The sequence below is a fragment of the Bombina bombina genome, chromosome 12 (assembly GCF_027579735.1).
Source record: "Bombina bombina isolate aBomBom1 chromosome 12, aBomBom1.pri, whole genome shotgun sequence".
NCBI classification, from domain to species: Eukaryota; Metazoa; Chordata; class Amphibia; order Anura; family Bombinatoridae; genus Bombina; species Bombina bombina.
Genome location: NC_069510.1, coordinates 71,187,644 through 71,206,287, shown reverse-complemented (window position 1 = coordinate 71,206,287; position 18,644 = coordinate 71,187,644). Strand labels below are relative to the sequence as shown.

General features: G+C 40.1%; 1 protein-coding gene across 2 annotated transcripts in view; it reads left to right on the top strand.

Annotated features, from left to right (window-relative positions):
- The window catches only part of LOC128642995 (ectonucleoside triphosphate diphosphohydrolase 8), a 277,654-nt gene that overhangs the window by 114,504 nt on the left and 144,506 nt on the right, over nt 1-18,644 (top strand). For both annotated transcript variants that reach the window (XM_053695915.1, XM_053695916.1), the window contains one exon: nt 9,754-9,871. In XM_053695915.1, coding sequence (XP_053551890.1) covers nt 9,754-9,871 — 118 coding nt within the window. The remainder of the gene's footprint in view (nt 1-9,753; nt 9,872-18,644) is intronic.

Sequence of the window (18,644 nt, the reverse complement as noted above, 5' to 3'; positions counted from 1 at the left end):
TTTGACAGCACCTTGGACCTTCGGGATGGCTTATGTGTTTCCACCCTTCCCGATGCTTCCTCGATTGATTGCCAGAATCAAACAGGACCTGGTATGCAGATCTAGTGGACATGTCATCCTGTCCACCTTGGTCTCTGCCTCTGAGACAGGACCTTCTTATTCAGGGTCCTTTCAAACATCAAAACCTAATTTCTCTGAAGCTGACTGCATGGAAATTGAACGCTTGATTTTATCAAAGCGTGGATTTTCTGAGTCAGTAATTGATACCTTAATACAGGCTAGGAAGCCTGTTACCAGAAAGATTTATCATAAAATATGGCGTAAATACTTATATTGGTGCGAATCCAAAAGTTACTCATGGAGTAAGGTTAGGATTCCTAGGATATTGTCTTTTCTACAAGAAGGTTTAGAAAAGGGTTTATCCGCTAGTTCCTTAAAGGGACAGATTTCAGCTCTGTCCATTCTTTTACACAAACGTCTTTCAGAGGTTCCGGACGTTCAAGCTTTTTGTCAGGCTTTGGCTAGGATCAAGCCTGTGTTTAAAACTGTTGCTCCACCATGGAGTTTGAACTTAGTTCTTAATGTTTTACAGGGTGTTCCGTTTGAACCCCTTCATTCCATTGATATCAAGCTGTTATCTTGGAAAGTTCTGTTTTTAATGGCTATTTCCTCGGCTCGTAGAGTCTCTGAGTTATCTGCCTTACATTGTGATTCTCCTTATCTGATTTTTCATTCAGACAAGGTAGTTCTGCGTACTAAACCTGGGTTCTTACCTAAGGTGGTCACTAACAGGAATATCAATCAAGAGATTGTTGTTCCATCTTTGTGTCCTAATCCTTCTTCGAAGAAGGAACGTCTTCTACACAATCTAGATGTAGTCCGTGCCCTGAAATTTTATCTACAGGCAACTAAGGATTTTCGACAAACGTCTTCCCTGTTTGTCGTTTATTCTGGTCAGAGGAAAGGTCAAAAAGCTTCGGCTACCTCTCTCTCTTTTTGGCTTCGTAGCATAATACGTTTAGCTTATGAGACTGGTGGACAGCAGCCTCCTGAAAGAATTACAGCTCATTCTACTAGAGCTGTGGCTTCCACTTGGGCCTTTAAGAATGAGGCTTCTGTTGAACAGATTTGCAAGGCTGCAACTTGGTCTTCTCTTCATACTTTTTCCAAATTTTACAAATTTGACACTTTTGCTTCTTCGGAGGCTGTTTTTGGGAGAAAGGTTCTTCAGGCAGTGGTTCCTTCCGTATAAAGAGCCTGCCTGTCCCTCCCGTCATCCGTGTACTTTAGCTTTGGTATTGGTATCCCAGAAGTAATGATGACCCGTGGACTGACCACACTTAACAGGAGAAAACAAAATTTATGCTTACCTGATAAATTCCTTTCTCCTGTAGTGTGGTCAGTCCACGGCCCGCCCTGTTTTTATGGCAGGTCTAAATTTTTAAATTATACTCCAGTCACCACTGCACCCTTTGGCTTCTCCTTTCTCGTTGGTTCTCGGTCGAATGACTGGGTGTGACGTAGAGGGGAGGAGCTATATGGCAGCTCTGCTGGGTGATCCTCTTGCACTTCCTGTTGGGAAGGAGTTAATATCCCAGAAGTAATGATGACCCGTGGACTGACCATACTACAGGAGAAAATAATTTATCAGGTAAGCATAAATTTTGTTTTTTCAACTTTATTTCCTATTGGCTGATAGAATTCTATCAGCCAATCGGAATTCAAGGGACGCCATCTTGGATGATGTCCCTTAAAGGAACCTTCATTCTTAAAGGGACACTCAATCAAAATTAAACTTTCATTATTCAGAGCATGCCATTTTAAAAAACTTTCCAATTTACTTAAATGTGCACAGTCTTTTTATATTTAAACTTTTTGAGTCACCAGCTCCTACTGAGCATGTGCAAGAATAAGTGTGTATGCATTTGTGAATGGCTGATGGCTGTCACATGGTACGTGTATGCATTTGTGATTGGCTGATGGCTGTCACATGGTACAGGGGGAGTGGAAAAAGACATAACTTTTAAAATTATCAGAAAAAAAATCTACTACTCATTTGAAGTTAAGACTAAGTGCTATTGCATTGTCTTGTTATCTTGCATTTGTTTATTATGCAAATCTACTGTGTTGACTGGTCCTTTAAGTAGCCGTCAACAGAAGAGGATGCTCCGCGCCGGATGTCTTGATGATGGAGCCGCTCCGCGTCGGAAGGATGAAGATACAAGATGCCGTCTAGATGAAGACTTCTGCCCGCCTGGAGGACCACTTCTTGACACTTGGATGAAGACTTCTCCCGGCTTGAGGAGGATGAATGTCCGGTCTTCAAAAACTGTAAGTGGATCTTTGGGGGTTAGTGTTAGGTTTTTTTAATGGTTTATTGGGTGGGTTTTATTTTTAGCTTAGGCTTTGGGCAATGGAAAAGTGCTAAATGCCCTTTTAAGGGCAATGCTCATCCAAATGCACTTTTCAGGGCAATGGGGAGCTTAGGTTTTTTAGATAGGATTTTATTTGAGGGGTTTGGTTGTGTGGGTGGTGAGTTTTACTGTTGGGGGCAATGCCCCGCAAAAGGTCATTTTAAGGATTATTGGCAGTTTAGTTTAGGCTACATTTTTTTTTATTTTGGGGGGGGCTTTTTTTATTTTGATAGGGCTATTAGATTAGGTGTAATTAGTTTAAAAATTTGATAATTTCTTTTTTATTTTGTGCAATTTAGTGGGGTTTTTTGTAATTTCAGTTAATTATATTTAATTAATGTAATTTATTTAATTGTAGTGTAATGTTAGGTGTTAGTGTAAGACAGGTTAGGTTTTATTTTACAGGTAAATTTGTATTTATTTTAACTAGGTAGCTAGTAAATAGTTAATAACTATTTACTAACTAGTCTACCTAGTTAAAATAAATACAATCTTACCTGTGAAATTAAAATAAAACCTAAGATAGCTACAATGTAACTATTAGTTATACTGTAGCTAGTTTAGGGTTTATTTTACAGGTAAGTAAGTATTTAGTTTTAATAGAATTATTTAGTTAATGATAGTAATTGTTATTTAGATTTATTTTAATTATATTAAAGTTAGGGGTGTTATGGTTAGACTTAGGGTTAGGTTTAGGGGTTAATAACTTTAGTATAGTGGCGGTGTTGATGTTGGGGGCGGCAGATTAGGGGTTAACCCCTAATCTGCCGCCCCCTATACCGCAGTACCTTTAATTCAAGTTATTAACCCCTATCCTGAGGATCCCGGACCCCGCCGCAATTAAATAAATTGTTTAACCCCTAAACCGCCGCACCTGGAGTCCACCCCCACCTATATTAAATTTATTAACCCCTATCCTGCCCCCCACTACACCGCCGCCACCTACATTAAACTCATTAACCCCTAAACCGCCGCTCCCGGACCCCGCCGCAACTAAATTAAATGTTTAACCCCTAAACCGGCGCTCCCAGACCCCGCCGCCACCTATATTAAACTTATTAACCCCTATCCTGACCCCCTATACCGCCGCCACCTATATTAAACTTATTAACCCCTAAACCTAAGTCTAACACTAACCCTAACCCCCCCCTAACTTAAATATTATTTTAATAAATCTAAATACATATTACTCGTATTAACTAAGTTAATCCTATTTAAAACTAAATACTTACCTGTAAAATAAACCCTAAGATAGCTACAATATAACTATTAATTATATTGTAGCTATTTTAGGATTTATTTTTATTTTACAGGCAACTTTGTATTTATTTTAACCAGGTACAATAGTTATTAAATAGTTATTAACTATTTAATAACTACCTAGCTAAAATACTTACAAAATTACCTGTAAAATAAATCCTAACCTAAGTTACAATTAAACCTAACACTACACTATCATTAAATTAATTAAATAAATTAACTACAATTACCTAAAATTAAATTAAATAAACTAAACTATAGTACCAAACCCCCCCCCCCCACTAAATTACAGAAAATAAAAAAGAATTACAAGAAGTTTAAACTAATTACACCTAATCTAACCCCCTAATAAAATAATAAAGCCCCCCAAAATAAAAAAATGCCCTACCCTATTCTAATTTACAAAGTAACCAGCTCTTTTACCAGCCCTTAAAAGGGCTTTTTGCGGGGCATTGCCCCAAAGTAATCAGCTCTTTTACCTGTAAAAAAAAATACAACCCCCCCAACATTAAAACCCACAACCCACATACCCCTACTCTAACCCACCCAAACCCCCCTTAAAAAAAACTAACACTAACCCCCTGAAGATCACCCTACCTTGAGCCGTCTTCACCCAGCCTGGCCGAATTCTTCATCCAAGTGGCGCAGAAGAGGTCCTCCATCCATCAGAAGTCTTCATCCAGGCAGCTTCTTCAATCTTCATCCATCCGGAGCGGAGCGGAGCCATCTTCCAAGGAGCCGACGCAGAGCCATCCTCTTCAACCGATGACTGAACGACGAATGAAGGTTCCTTTAAGGGACGTCATCCAAGATGGCGTCCCTTGAATTCCGATTGGCTGATAGGATTCTATCAGCCAATTGGAATTAAGGTAGGAAAAATCTGATTGGCTGATTCAATCAGCCAATCAGATTGAAGTTCAATCCGATTGGCTGATCCAATCAGCCAATCGGATTGAGCTCGCATTCTATTGGCTGATCGGAACAGCCAATAGAATGCGAGCTCAATCCGATTGGCTGATTTTTTATTTTGGGGGGCTTTATTATTTTATTAGGGGGATTAGATTAGGTATAATTAGTTTAAACTTCTTGTAATTCTTTTTTATTTTCTGTAATTTAGTGGGGGGGGGGGTTTGACACTATAGTTTAGTTTATTTAATTTAATTTAATTTTAGGTAATTGTACTTAATTTATTTAATTAATTTAATGATAGTGTAGTGTTAGGTTTAATTGTAACAGGTTAGGATTTATTTTACAGGTAATTTTGTAAGTATTTTAGCTAGGTAGTTATTAAATAGTTAATAACTATTTAATAACTATTGTACCTGGTTAAAATAAATACAAAGTTGCCTGTAAAATGAAAATAAATCCTAAAATAGCTACAATATAATTAATAGTTATATTGTAGCTATCTTAGGGTTTATTTTACAGGTAAGTATTTAGTTTTAAATAGGATTAATTTAGTTAATATGAGTAATATGTATTTAGATTTATTAAAATAATATTTAAGTTGGGGGGGTAGGGTTAGTGTTAGACTTAGGGCTAGGGGTTAATAATTTTAATATAGGTGGCAGCGGTATAGGGGGGCAGGATAGGGGTTAATAATATTAATATAGGTGGCGGCGGTATAGGGGGGCAGGATAGGGGTTAATAATTTTAATATAGCTGGCGGCGGTATAGGGGGGGCAGGATAGGGGTTAATAACTTTAATATAGGGGGTGGCGGGGTCCGGGAGCGGCGGTTTAGGGGTTAAACAATTTATTTAGTTGCGGCGGGGTCCGGGATCCGCAGGATAGGGGTTAATAAGTTTATGTAGGTGGCGGCGGTATAGGGGGCAGCAGATTAGGGGTTAATATGTATAATGTAGGTGGCGGCGGGGTCCGGGAGCAGCGGTTTAGGGGTTAACATGTTTATTATAGTTGTGGCGGGGTCCGGGAGCAGTGGTTTAGGGGTTAATAAGTTTATTTAGTTGCGGCTGTGTATGGGGGGCAGATTAGGGGTGTTTAGACTCGGGGTACATGTTAGGGTGTTAGGTGCAGACATCTCCCAAAGGAATCAATGGGATATCGGGCAGCAGCGAACATGAGCTTTCGCTATGGTCAGACTCCCATTGATTATATGGGATCCGCCGCCTCCAGGGTGGCGGATTGAAAAACAGGTACGCTGGCCCGAAATAGTGGCGAGCGTACCTGGTAGTAGTTTGATAACTACCAAAAGTAGTCAGATTGTGTCGAACTTGCGTTCAGAACATCTGTAGTGACGTAACCATCGATCTGTGTCGGACTGAGTCCGGCGGATCGTAGGTTACGTCACTATATTCTACTTTTGCCGGGCTGTAGGGCTTGATAACTACGGCGAATCAGCCTCGCCACAAATACGCTGCGGAATTCCAGCGTATTTGCGGTTGACAGCTTGATAACTAGAGGCCCATGTGTCTATGCCTGTCCAACTCGCTCATCTGTTGCCAGGGCTTCTCTTTTGGCCTACACCCCGGTAGTTTCTCTTTACTTTGTTTTGCTTGTGTTTCTATTTCAGTCAGTCTCTCCCATTAGCTAATTTTGTCTCTGCCTGTGCATTAAACTAGCTCATCTATAGAAGTAAAAGGAGGTAGAACAGGGAATAAAGTAAAGAAAATAAAGACAGCAATAAGAAACATACCTTCCAACATTTCCCATAGGCAGAGGTGTAACTAGAAACCACAGGGCCCAGGTGCAAGAATCTAAGAAGGGCCCCATAAAAAAAAAATAGCTGAATTTGATACATATCTTGTTTGTTTGTTTTTTACATTTAACACGGAAAAAAAAATGTGAATCAAATTACATGTCTGCAAAATGAGGTACCCTGTGCCCAAAGTCTGTAAGATGGTCTGACCCCCTATTACTGTATATAGTGACACTGTTTAACCCACCAGTACTGTATATAGTGAGTTAGTGACACAGTCTGTAATCTACCGGTGAGATGGCTGGCCTGACCTTACCTGCCCCAGTACAGTAAAGTGACCACAGTAGTCTGTGACATGGTCCAGCCCCCCGTACTGTATATAGTGGTACTGTATAGTGACAATGTTTACTCCCCGCCCCCCCCATGCTGTAGTAACAAGGTCTGTAATTTGCTGGTTCCACAAACATACACACACGTACGTGCATAAATACACACACAGTCACATACATACACACATACACACACACACACATAAACACCAATGGGTAAAACAGAAACATTAACCCCTGTAGTCAGAGACACTAGTGAAGCATCATGTCACACTCACATGATATCAGTGCAGGCAGTGGCAGGTCAACGTTTTTTATTGGGGGAATTTTTTTTTCTTTTGTTAAGCTTGGCCCCCACCCTCGGGGTCCCAGTTGCAGTTGCGACCTCTGCGCCCCCCTGTAGTTTCGTCCCTGCCCGTAGGCTTTTCAGGACAGTGAGAGGGACTGACTGAAAAGGACAACTGCCACAGATCTGTTGTTTGAGAGGGACACACCTCCCCAAGCCTGACTAAAAGATTGCCAAAATCTGTAAAACACACAAGCGCAAAACAGACTCAAGTGTAGGTAAGTACAACAAACACACCACACAATTTGGATTGCACTTACAAGATTAAAATTTAATCAGGCGTTTGTTATAAAAATACTTGGTGACCAGAATGAATCATTCATAAACAATAGAATACAGGATAAGTCTTTGCAAGTACTGGAATAGTCCCTCCAGATAGTAATACCGGGACCAGTGGATCAGTTCCTTGCAGGCATCCGTACCCGTGACTCAGATAGCAATCGCTATGTTTAGAAGCGCCAATGCCGATGCCGATGACGTCACTATGGAACAGTACGGATCCTCCAGTAGTCCAAAAAGCCTCAACGCATTTCAACCGCCAACGTGCGGTCTTTCTCAAGAGGCGTTTCAACCGCCAACGTGCGGTCTTTCTCAAGAGGTGAGAAAGACCGCACGTTGGCGGTTGAAACGCGTTGAGGCTTTTTGGACTACTGGAGGATCCGTACTGTTCCATAGTGACGTCATCGGCATCGGCATTGGCGCTTCTAAACATAGCGATTGCTATCTGAGTCACTGGTACGGATGCCTGCAAGGAACTGATCCACTGGTCCCGGTATTACTATCTGGAGGGACTATTCCAGTACTTGCAAAGACTTATCCTGTATTCTATCGTTTATGAATGATTCATTTTGGTCACCAAGTATTTTTATAACAAACGCCTGATTAAATTTTAATCTTGTAAGTGCAATCCAAATTGTGTGGTGTGTTTGTTGTACTTACCTACACTTGAGTCTGTTTTGCGCTTGTGTGTTTTACAGATTTTGGGATTCTATTTTACTCCGGGAGGCACGCAGGACACCCTCGGTCAAATTTGCTGCAGCAGGTCTCGTATAATATTACTCTATATTTTTGCACTTGATTGCATAGCGTTCCTTCTTAGGATATTTGTTTGCCACATGTAGTAGAAGTGTAATTTTCCTTTTACATGTTGTATTCCTATTTGCAAGTTTTTTAGTATTTGACTGTTATGTATGCCCTTTATATATGTTCTTCAATATATGCTTGTTAAGATAGACACTCATTTTAAGGTGGTTTTACAAACTATATATATATATATATATATTTTTTTTTTTTTTAATCATTGTGCTTTTTTGTGTTTATTGCTCTACATTATAGAGATATTGAATCTTCCCTGGCAGTTAGCGCTGTTTAATTAGTGTGTTTAGTAGTGACTAAAAGATTGATTTGTTCTGCTCAATTTTTCAGAAAACCAAGGCCTCTAAAACATTTTTGAAATATTGTATTTTAGTAATGTTTTGGGCTAGATCCTATAGTATGTGCTTCATATAGTGCCACCTTTGTACCAGTGAGTGTTACAAATAGCAAACTACAGAAGGTAGAGTAAGCTACAGGTAGACCCCCTAAATAATATTATCCCCTAAACTTCCAGACCCCTCATTGCGATTAAAACTGTTCACCACTAAAACCATATGCTTGCTTTTAACCTCTAAACCACCCAGGGTCGGTCTGGGAAATTAGACTGGCCCTGGAAATGTTGGCAGACCAGCCCTAGCGACCCCCCCGGCCCAGCTTTCACCCCCCCTACCTTTACTAGGGCTACTTTTGTGCCACCATGGGCTCCCATACCCTCATAAGAAGTGGAGCAGCCATGAAGAAATGTATTGTGCACAAGGCTTGCTCAGTGTCATCCCTGACCAAGGACATGGCCCATTGGTGACGTTGGCCCACTGGTCTGCCGCAAAAAGTCTGGGTATCCCAGCTGGCCAATCCAGCACTGAAACCACCAGACACAAAACTACACCTGCTATTAACCATTAACCGCTATAACCCACACTGCAAAAATACCCTCTCCATCTATTCACCTCCTGGCTGTTAATACCCCCACTACAAAAATACCCAGCGTTCACTCCCCAATAGGTTTTGTGATTATATTTAATGCGTAAGTCACCCACTGAGCATACTATAGTAGTTAGTGACTAGGGCATGTTCCATGTGCATTTGAAACACGCTAGTGTGCATTTAAAATGTGAAAAGGGTTGTCAGCTCTCCTCCACAAGGTCTGTAGGTGACTGGGCACAATGATAGGTGGGGCCACACAATGCCCCCCTCAAAAGCTTTACCTTAGTCCCCACTCTTGATTCTACAATTTTTTCACAACTGAGCAGTCATTTTATCCCTTAGCTGCCAGCAACATACAAATCAATCATTGTTCCACTTTGGTTGCTAGTAATAAACTTAAACAGTAATAATGTGACCCCCTTGACTGTCCCTCAGTTCTTTTTGCTCCATTTGTAATTTCTTGAGGCAGAGGAGTCCTTTTACATTTAGCTAACACAGGTATTTTTTAAAATAAAATGGACATTTAAGTGTCCAGTATTTTTGTGAAGATTTTACTGGACATCCTGCAAAAATACTGGACTGTCCTGTTGAATACTGGACAGCTGGCAACCCTAAATGTGACTTTTGATAAAAATGCTGTGACATATAATGTATATAGACGACTAAATAAACACACAAGACAACATTATATGAATATTCTATCATAATGTTCTGTGTTTTCTTACAGTATGGCTTGGTATTTGATGCCGGATCATCCCATACATCCCTCTACATATACCAGTGGCCAGCTGACAAGGAGAACGATACCGGCATAGTGAGACAGATCTCTATGTGCGATGTGCAAGGTGTGTCTGATTGTTACAACATCAGTAACCTGTGACCTTGCTTTTGGTTTCATGTGTATATTTAGCAAGATGAGATCCAATCCCTATCACACTATAACCACACACCAGTTCTGCCATGTGAGGTTCATAAAAACACAAGTGGTTTAGTAAATTAGTTACCAGGTTATTGCTCTTTAATAAGCGCTACTGAAAGAAGACAAAGCTGTTGTAACTGCTGTAATCAGAAATGTATTTTTAGCCTGTCAAGGCAAGCCAAGGCCTAGGGCTGAAAAAGTAAAGGGACAACTATTGCAACCATCTGGCATAAGTTGTGAAAGTAAATACACACAAAAACCAATACGTTTACAGAACACTATGGGGCCAATTTTTCAATGTCAGACGGACATGATACGCTGTAGCTTATTATGTCCGCCAGACATCGCTAAATGCCGACAGCATACGCTGTCGGCATTTAACATTGCACACGCAGTTCTGGTGAACTGCTTGTGCAATGCCGCCCCCTGCAGATTCGCGATTGGCCGCTAGCAGGGGGTGTCAATCAATCCGATCGTATGCGATCGGGCGGATTGATGTCCGCAGCCTCAGAGGCGGCGGAGGAGTTAAGGAGCAGCGGTCTTAAGACCGCTGCTTCTTCACTCCTGTTTGCGGCAAGCCTTACAAGGGTATTTGGCCCCATTCGGGCCATGATAATTAGGCCCCTACATTTGTCATTCAATTAAAGGGATACTAAACCCAATTTTTTTTTTCATGATTCAGATAAAGCATGCAGTTTTAAACAGCTTTCTAATTTACTCCTTTTATCAATTTTTCTTTGGTCTCTGGCTATTTTTATTTAAAAAAGCAGAAATGTAAGGTTAGGAGCCGGGCCATTTTTGATTCTGAACCTGGGTAGCGCTTGCTGATTGGTGGCCATATTTAGTCACCAATCAGAAAGCGCTACCCAAGTTCTGAACCAAAAAGGGGCCTGCTCTTAAGCTTACATTCCTGCTTTTTCAAATAAAGATAGCAAGAGAACGAGAGAAAAAATGATAATAGGAATAAATTAGAAAGCTGCTTAAAATTGCATGCTCTATGTTCAAATCAGCCTTGCATTCAAGCTTCAGTGTACGGCGGTGATCGTATGACGAGGATCCTCCATGCTGGATGTTCGCGCCACCAGCGACGATGCTCCGCGCCTTCACAGCCCCGCGCCTCCACTGCTCGGCGCCACCGGGAAGAAGATAGGAGATGCCCCCGGGATTGATGAAGATGTTGCCGCCTGGATGAAGACTTCTCGCCACCTGGATGAAGATGGATTCTCTGGGGTTAGTATTGAGTTTTTTTGGGGGGGTGGGTTTGGGAGTTTTTTTTTTTTTTAGATTAGGGATGGACAGTAAAAGAGCTGAATGCCCTTTTAAGGGCAATACCCATACAAATGCCTCTTTTGGGGCAACATTTTTATTTTTATTTTTGGGAGTTGGTTGGGTAGGGGGGTTTACTGTTAGGGGGACTTTGTAATTTTTAGGTAAAAAAGCTGTTTAACTTAGGGCAATGCCCTACAAAAGGCCATTTTAAGGGCTATTAGTAGTTTATTGTTAGGTTGGGGGTGTTTTTATTCTGGGGGGGCTTTTTTGTTTTTATATGGCTATTAGATTAAGTGTAATTTGCTTAAAATTGTGTGCTCTATCTGAATCACGAAAGAAAAAATTTGGGTTTAGTGTCCCTTTGAACTTAGGTTTTTTTTATTTCACAGGTAAGTTTTTATTTATTTAAAGATAGTTATATTAAAATTAGGAGGGTATTAGGTTTAGAAGTCAATAGTTTAATTTAGTGTGTTGCGATGTGGGAGGCCAGCAGTTTAGGGGTTAATAGGTTTAGTTTAGTTGTTTTAGCGATTTGGGGGTCGGTGGTTTAGGGGTTAATAGGTTTATTATAGTAGTTGCGATGTGGGGTGCCGGCAATTTAGGGGTTAATAGGTTTATTATAGTAGTTGCGATGTAGGGGCAGTGGTTTAGGAGTTAATAGGTTTATTATATTAGTTGCGATGTGTGGGGCCAGCAGTTTAGGGGTTAATAGGTTTATTTAGTGTTGGCTATGTGGGTGGGCGGCAGATTAGGGGTTAATATGTTTAATATAGTGTTTGCGATGCGGGAGGATGGTGGTTTAGAGGTTAATAGGTAGTTTATGGGTTTTAGTGTACTTCGTAACATTTTAGTTATGAGTTTTGTACTGTCTCAGATTGCGGAATGGATCACGGCGGTATAGGCTATAACGCAAGCATTTTAGCTGGACCGCACAACCTGTAATACAGCGGTATGGAAATTCCGCACTCAAACGTAATTTTTGAGTGCGGAATGGATCGTGCGTTACAGGCTAAAACGCTTGCGGTATAGCTGTACCGCCGCAACTTGTAATACAAGAGACCTGACGTTCCACGCGCAATGGCCAATTTTTCAGCGGTATAGCCTTACCGGACCATACCGCAAAACTTGTAATCTTGCTCTCAGTGATTAAATCTAGGTCAAAGTGTAGTATAAAAAAAAGTCATGTGCATTACAACATATCATAACAAAGTCTTCTGCCAGTGTTCCTCCAACACATAGTTTAGAAAGAAGTGAAGAAGTAATTATATTTCCTGTCTTACTGAAACAATAAAATACTGAGTTATAAAAACTTTGTAGCCGGAAGTTTTAATAACTTTTCATAAAACACACCCTGAAAACACACACAGAGCAGAGTGCAGGTAATAAAGAGACAGTAACTGCTTTAGTGTTTACAATGTATTACTTACACGCTCATTGGCAAGAAGAAAGACTTAGCAGTGACTCATATTTATGGGGAAATATAGTTTTGGAGTAATTTCATTATTTTTCATATACGCAAGGTCTAAATTGTTAGCAGTTTGTTTTTCAACCTCTGAAATTATTAATATTCTTGTTAAAGGGACAGTAAAGTAAAAAAAAAAACTTTCATGATTTAAATAGGGCATGTAATTTTAAACAACTTTCCAATTTACTTTTATTACCAATTTAACTTTGTTCTCTTGGTATTCTTAGTTGAAAGCTAAATCTAGGTGGTTCATGTGCTAATTTCTTAGACCTTGAAGACCACCTCTAATCTGAATGCATTTTGACAGTTTTTCACCACTAGAGGGCGTTAGTTCATGTTTTTCATATAGATAACATTGAGCTCAGGCACGTGAAGCTCCTAGGAGTCAGCACTGATTGGCAAAAAATGCAAGTCAGTCAAAAGAACTGAAATAAGGGTGCAGTTTGCAGAGACTTAAATACAAGGTAATAACAGAGGTAAAAAGTATATTATTATAACTGTTGGTTATGCAAATTTGAGGAATGGGTAATAAAGGGATTATCTATCTTTTAAAACAACAAAAATTCTGGTGTTTACTATCCCTTTAAGTAAACATTAACAATCATTATAAAACATAGTAGCAGCTCTCCATTATCTTGCAAAGTAATTGCAGAGTTTTACTCTTTTATAAAGAACAAAGACCCTCAATTCCAATCTGTCAGGATTCCAATTTGAAAACGTTGGCCTAGATTTCAGTGCAACTAAATGTCAGTCAGATTCTTAGCAAATGGGTTATCGTACGGTTAAAGCCCTACTATTTATTTTAATAACCCCACAATAATAACATTTTCTAATGTTTGTAAAATCCACAGAAATCATGGTATAGTCAATTAACACATCTAGGCAAGAATCACTGCTTGCGTTTCCCCAGAAATAGTCTATATGCATTGATACCAATGCACCAGAGAACTCTGGGTAAGATATGCAAATGAGATATACAGCATCCCATGCTTTTTGCTTAAAGTACTGTGTTTAACCTCAGAAATTTCCTTGTGGGGTATGTGCAGCAAAATCAAAACCACTTCTGCACAGCTATTTTGCTATCATTAGCAGGAGATAGGTTTGATTTGCTGCTAATTGAAGCTCATTTAAAGGCAAAAATCAATACTCATTTTAGTTATGGTGGAGATAAAAGCATGAGATTAAAGGATTCCAAAACTTTACTCTTTTAAGCACAAAATGACCATCGATTTCAAATCATAAATGTTTATATGTCATACCTTACCTACTTTTACAGCATAACGATCTTTCTGAATCTTATAAAATTATAATTTATTTTTCGATGATGACGTCAGTAAAGCCACCCCTTTAATATGGGTCATTCACTAACAAACTCAATCGCCAATCCTATTGCTATTTCATGCATATCATTAAGTGACGTCAGCATGCACATTGGGATCCGTTGACTCGCGGATGCGCATATGCTAGCTCCGATACCACACTTACCCATAGAATGATTTTGGAATAAGGCATGCGCTTTTGAGCAGTGTAAGCTTAGGATAATAATTTATTTCTTTTTTATAAACCCATTCTATTATTTTGGTTTTGAATAATAATAATAATATTAAATAATAATATAACACTTCATGATCGCAAGATTGTTATTTTCTATGAGTTATTAAAATCACTATAACATACATAAAGTGATCATTTTTATTGTGAGCTGTATATATTATATTGATATATGTTCAAAAATAGTAGGGGTTTCATTCATCATTTTTTTAGTTGATCAATAAATATAGCTTTAATGCGCGTTATTGTTAGGGAGATTCTCGCAGCGCTCCGTTCTTACCTGCTCTATGCAGCGTTTTGATCATCTCTCTAAAATCGATACTGAGAGTCTGTTGGTTTGATGGTCAGTGACGTATAGCATGACGAGTCCTGAAAATCGCGCATGCGCATAGCGGAAAAAAGTCCGCCATTATGATAACTTGGGTTATCGGTCAGGACTGGAATTTAATTGATTTTCAAAGACGGATTTCTCTACAACTGTAAAAATATGAAACGCAATGACATTTACACATATATGTTAAATATAATAATATTGCGATTTAAGAAAAGTTTTTTTTCATGGTTTAGTGTCCCTTTAAACTTCTCTATTACTTTAAAATAAGAGGCACAACATAGTTTTATAGACATTTAGAACATTTAGGCAAAATCCCTGCTTGCTGGAAGCAAAAGGCATGTTGCATGTCTTATTTGCCCATCTCTGGTGCATTGGTAACAATGTATACAGATTACCTCTGGGGGAAAGCAAGCAGCGATACTTGCCTAGATGTACTGTATTGGCTATACAATCATTATTTTAATGAAATAGAGGCTTTTTACCCCTTTGCTACCAGGAATTTCAGATAAGGGGGCCCATCCGGAGCTTGAGGGCCCATGTAAGACCACTGCTCCATAACCCTGACACACATCGCTGAAAATCAACCCGATCGAGTATGATCAGGTTGATTGACACCTCCCTGCTGGCAGCCTTGTGAGCTGCTGGTGCAAGGCTGAATATGGAGAGCGTATTGCTCTCCGCATTCAGCGAGGTCTGGCGGACCTGATCCGCACTGTCGGATCAGGTCCGCCAGAGCTTTTATAAATATCCCCCAAGAACTTGCCCAAAATACCGGAGAATTTTTAATGTCAGCGTTAAGTGAAAAAATGCATTCAAACATATTAGTTAGTTAGCAGTCATGATCAATATTAAATGATTTCCCTGGGATTTCTCACTTTTAATTTTGACTGCATATCTTTTACTTTGTGAAGATTTGTTAAAATCCTTGTGAAAACCTACTTTAAAAATCATGTGATACCCTGCCTTTGTTCTTATATATAATAGTGGAAATATGACAATGTATCTCAAGTGTTTTCAAATTGATGGAAATGACCATTAAAGGGACATGAAACCCAATTTCTTCTGTTATGTGTGATCAGTCCACGGGTCATCATTACTTCTGGGATATAACTCCTCCCCAACAGGAAATGCAAGAGGATTCACCCAGCAGAGCTGCATATAGCTCCTCCCCCCTACGTCAGTCCCAGTCATTCTCTTGCACCCAACGACTAGATAGGATGTGTGAGAGGACTATGGTGATTATACTTAATTTTTATGACTTCAATCAAAAGTTTGTTATTTTACAATAGCACCGGAGCGTGTTATTACTTCTCTGGCAGAGTTTGAGGAAGAATTTGCCAGAGTTTTTTACTATGATTTTAACCGGAGTAGTTAAGATCATATTGCTGTTCTCGGCCATCTGAGGGAGGTAAAGGCTTCAGATCAGGGGACAGCGGGCAGATGAATCTGCATTGAGGTATGTAGCAGTTTTTATTTTCTGAATGGAATTGATGAGAAAATCCTGCCATACCGTTATAATGACATGTATGTATACACTTCAGTATTCTGGGGATGGTATTTCACCGGAACTACTCTGTTAAAAGTCACTAATCCTTTTAATAAGTATTTATCATGTTAAACGTTTTTGCTGGAATGTAGAATCGTTTTACATTGCTGAGGTACTGTGTGAATAAATATTTGGGCATTATTTTCCACTTGGCAGTTGTTTGCTTTTAATTGTGACAGTTTCGATTCTCTTCACTGCTGTGTGGGAGAGGGAGGGGCCGTTTTTGGCGCTCTTTGCTACGCATCAAAAAATTCCAGTCAGTTACTCTTATATTTCCTGCATGATCCGGTTCATCTCTGACAGATCTCAGGGGTCTTCAAACTTCTTTGGAGGGAGGTAGATTCTCTCAGCAGAGCTGTGAGAATTTTATATTGACTGTGAATAAAAACGTTGCTCTGTAATTTTTATGTAAAATTTAATTATTGTTATTTTACTAATGGGAACAAACCTTTGCTAAAAGTTGTGTTGTTTTAAAGTTTGATGCTATAACTGTTTTTCAGTTCATTATTTCAACTGTCATTTAATCGTTTAGTACCTCTTTGAGGCACAGTACGTTTTTGCTAATAAAGATTATAACCAAGTTGCAAGTTTATTGCTAGTGTGTTAAACATGTCTGACTCAGAGGAAGATATCTGCGTCATTTGTTCCAATGCCAAGGTGGAGCCCAATAGAAATTTATGTACTAACTGTATTGATGCTACTTTAAATAAAAGTCAATCTGTACAATGTGAACAAATTTCACCAAACAGCGAGGGGAGAGTTATGCCGTCTAACTCGCCTCACGCGGCAGTACCTGCATCTCCCGCCCGGGAGGTGCGTGATATTATGGCGCCTAGTACATCTGGGCGGCCATTACAGATAACATTACAAGATATGGCTACTGTTATGACTGAAGTTTTGTCTAAATTACCAGAACTAAGAGGCAAGCGTGATCACTCTGGGGTGAGAACAGAGTGCGCTGACAATACTAGGGCCATGTCTGATACTGCGTCACAGCTCGCAGAGCATGAGGACGGAGAGCTTCATTCTGTGGGTGACGGTTCTGATCCAAACAGATTGGACTCAGATATTTCAAATTTTAAATTTAAATTGGAGAACCTCCGTGTATTACTAGGGGAGGTCTTAGCAGCTCTCAATGATTGTAACACCGTTGCAATACCAGAGAAACTGTGTAGATTGGATAAATACTTTGCGGTACCGGCGAGTACTGACGTTTTTCCTATACCTAAGAGACTAACTGAAATTGTTACTAAGGAGTGGGATAGACCCGGTGTGCCGTTCTCACCCCCTCCAATTTTTAGAAAGATGTTTCCAATAGACGCCACCACTCGGGACTTATGGCAAACGGTCCCTAAGGTGGAGGGAGCAGTTTCTACTTTAGCTAAGCGTACCACTATCCCGGTGGAGGATAGCTGTGCTTTTTCAGATCCAATGGATAAAAAATTAGAGGGTTACCTTAAGAAAATGTTTGTTCAACAAGGTTTTATATTGCAACCCCTTGCATGTATCGCGCCGATTACGGCTGCGGCAGCATTTTGGATTGAGTCGCTGGAAGAGAACCTTAGTTCATCTACGCTAGACGACATTACGGACAGGCTTAGAGTCCTTAAACTAGCTAATTCTTTCATTTCGGAGGCCGTAGTACATTTAACCAAACTTACGGCTAAGAACTCAGGATTCGCCATACAGGCACGTAGGGCGCTGTGGCTAAAATCCTGGTCAGCTGATGTTACTTCTAAGTCCAAATTACTTAATATTCCTTTCAAAGGGCAGTCTTTATTTGGGCCCGGTTTGAAAGAAATTATCGCTGACATTACAGGAGGTAAGGGCCACGCCCTACCTCAAGACAAAGCCAAAGCTAAGGCTAGACAGTCTAATTTTCGTCCCTTTCGGAATTTCAAAACAGGAGCAGCATCAACCTCCACTGCACCAAAACAGGAAGGAGCTGTTGCTCGTTACAGGCAAGGCTGGAAGCCTAACCAGTCCTGGAACAAGAGCAAGCAGGCCAGGAAACCTGCTGCTGCCCCAAAGACAGCATGAACCGAGAGCCCCCGATCCGGGACTGGATCTAGTGGGGGGCAGACTTTCTCTCTTCGCCCAGGCCTGGGCAAGAGATGTTCAGGATCCCTGGGCACTAGAGATCATATCTCAGGGATACCTTCTAGACTTCAAATTATCTCCCCCAAGAGGGAGATTTCATCTGTCAAGGTTGTCAACAAACCAGATAAAGAAAGAAGCGTTTCTACGCTGTGTACAAGATCTGTTATTAATGGGAGTGATCCATCCGGTTCCGCGGTCGGAACAAGGACAAGGGTTCTACTCAAACCTGTTTGTGGTTCCCAAAAAAGAGGGAACTTTCAGGCCAATCTTAGATTTAAAGATTCTAAACAAATTCCTAAGAGTTCCATCGTTCAAAATGGAAACTATTCGGACAATCTTACCCATGATCCAAGAGGGTCAGTACATGACCACAGTGGATTTAAAAGATGCTTACCTTCACATACCGATCCACAAAGATCATCACCGGTATCTAA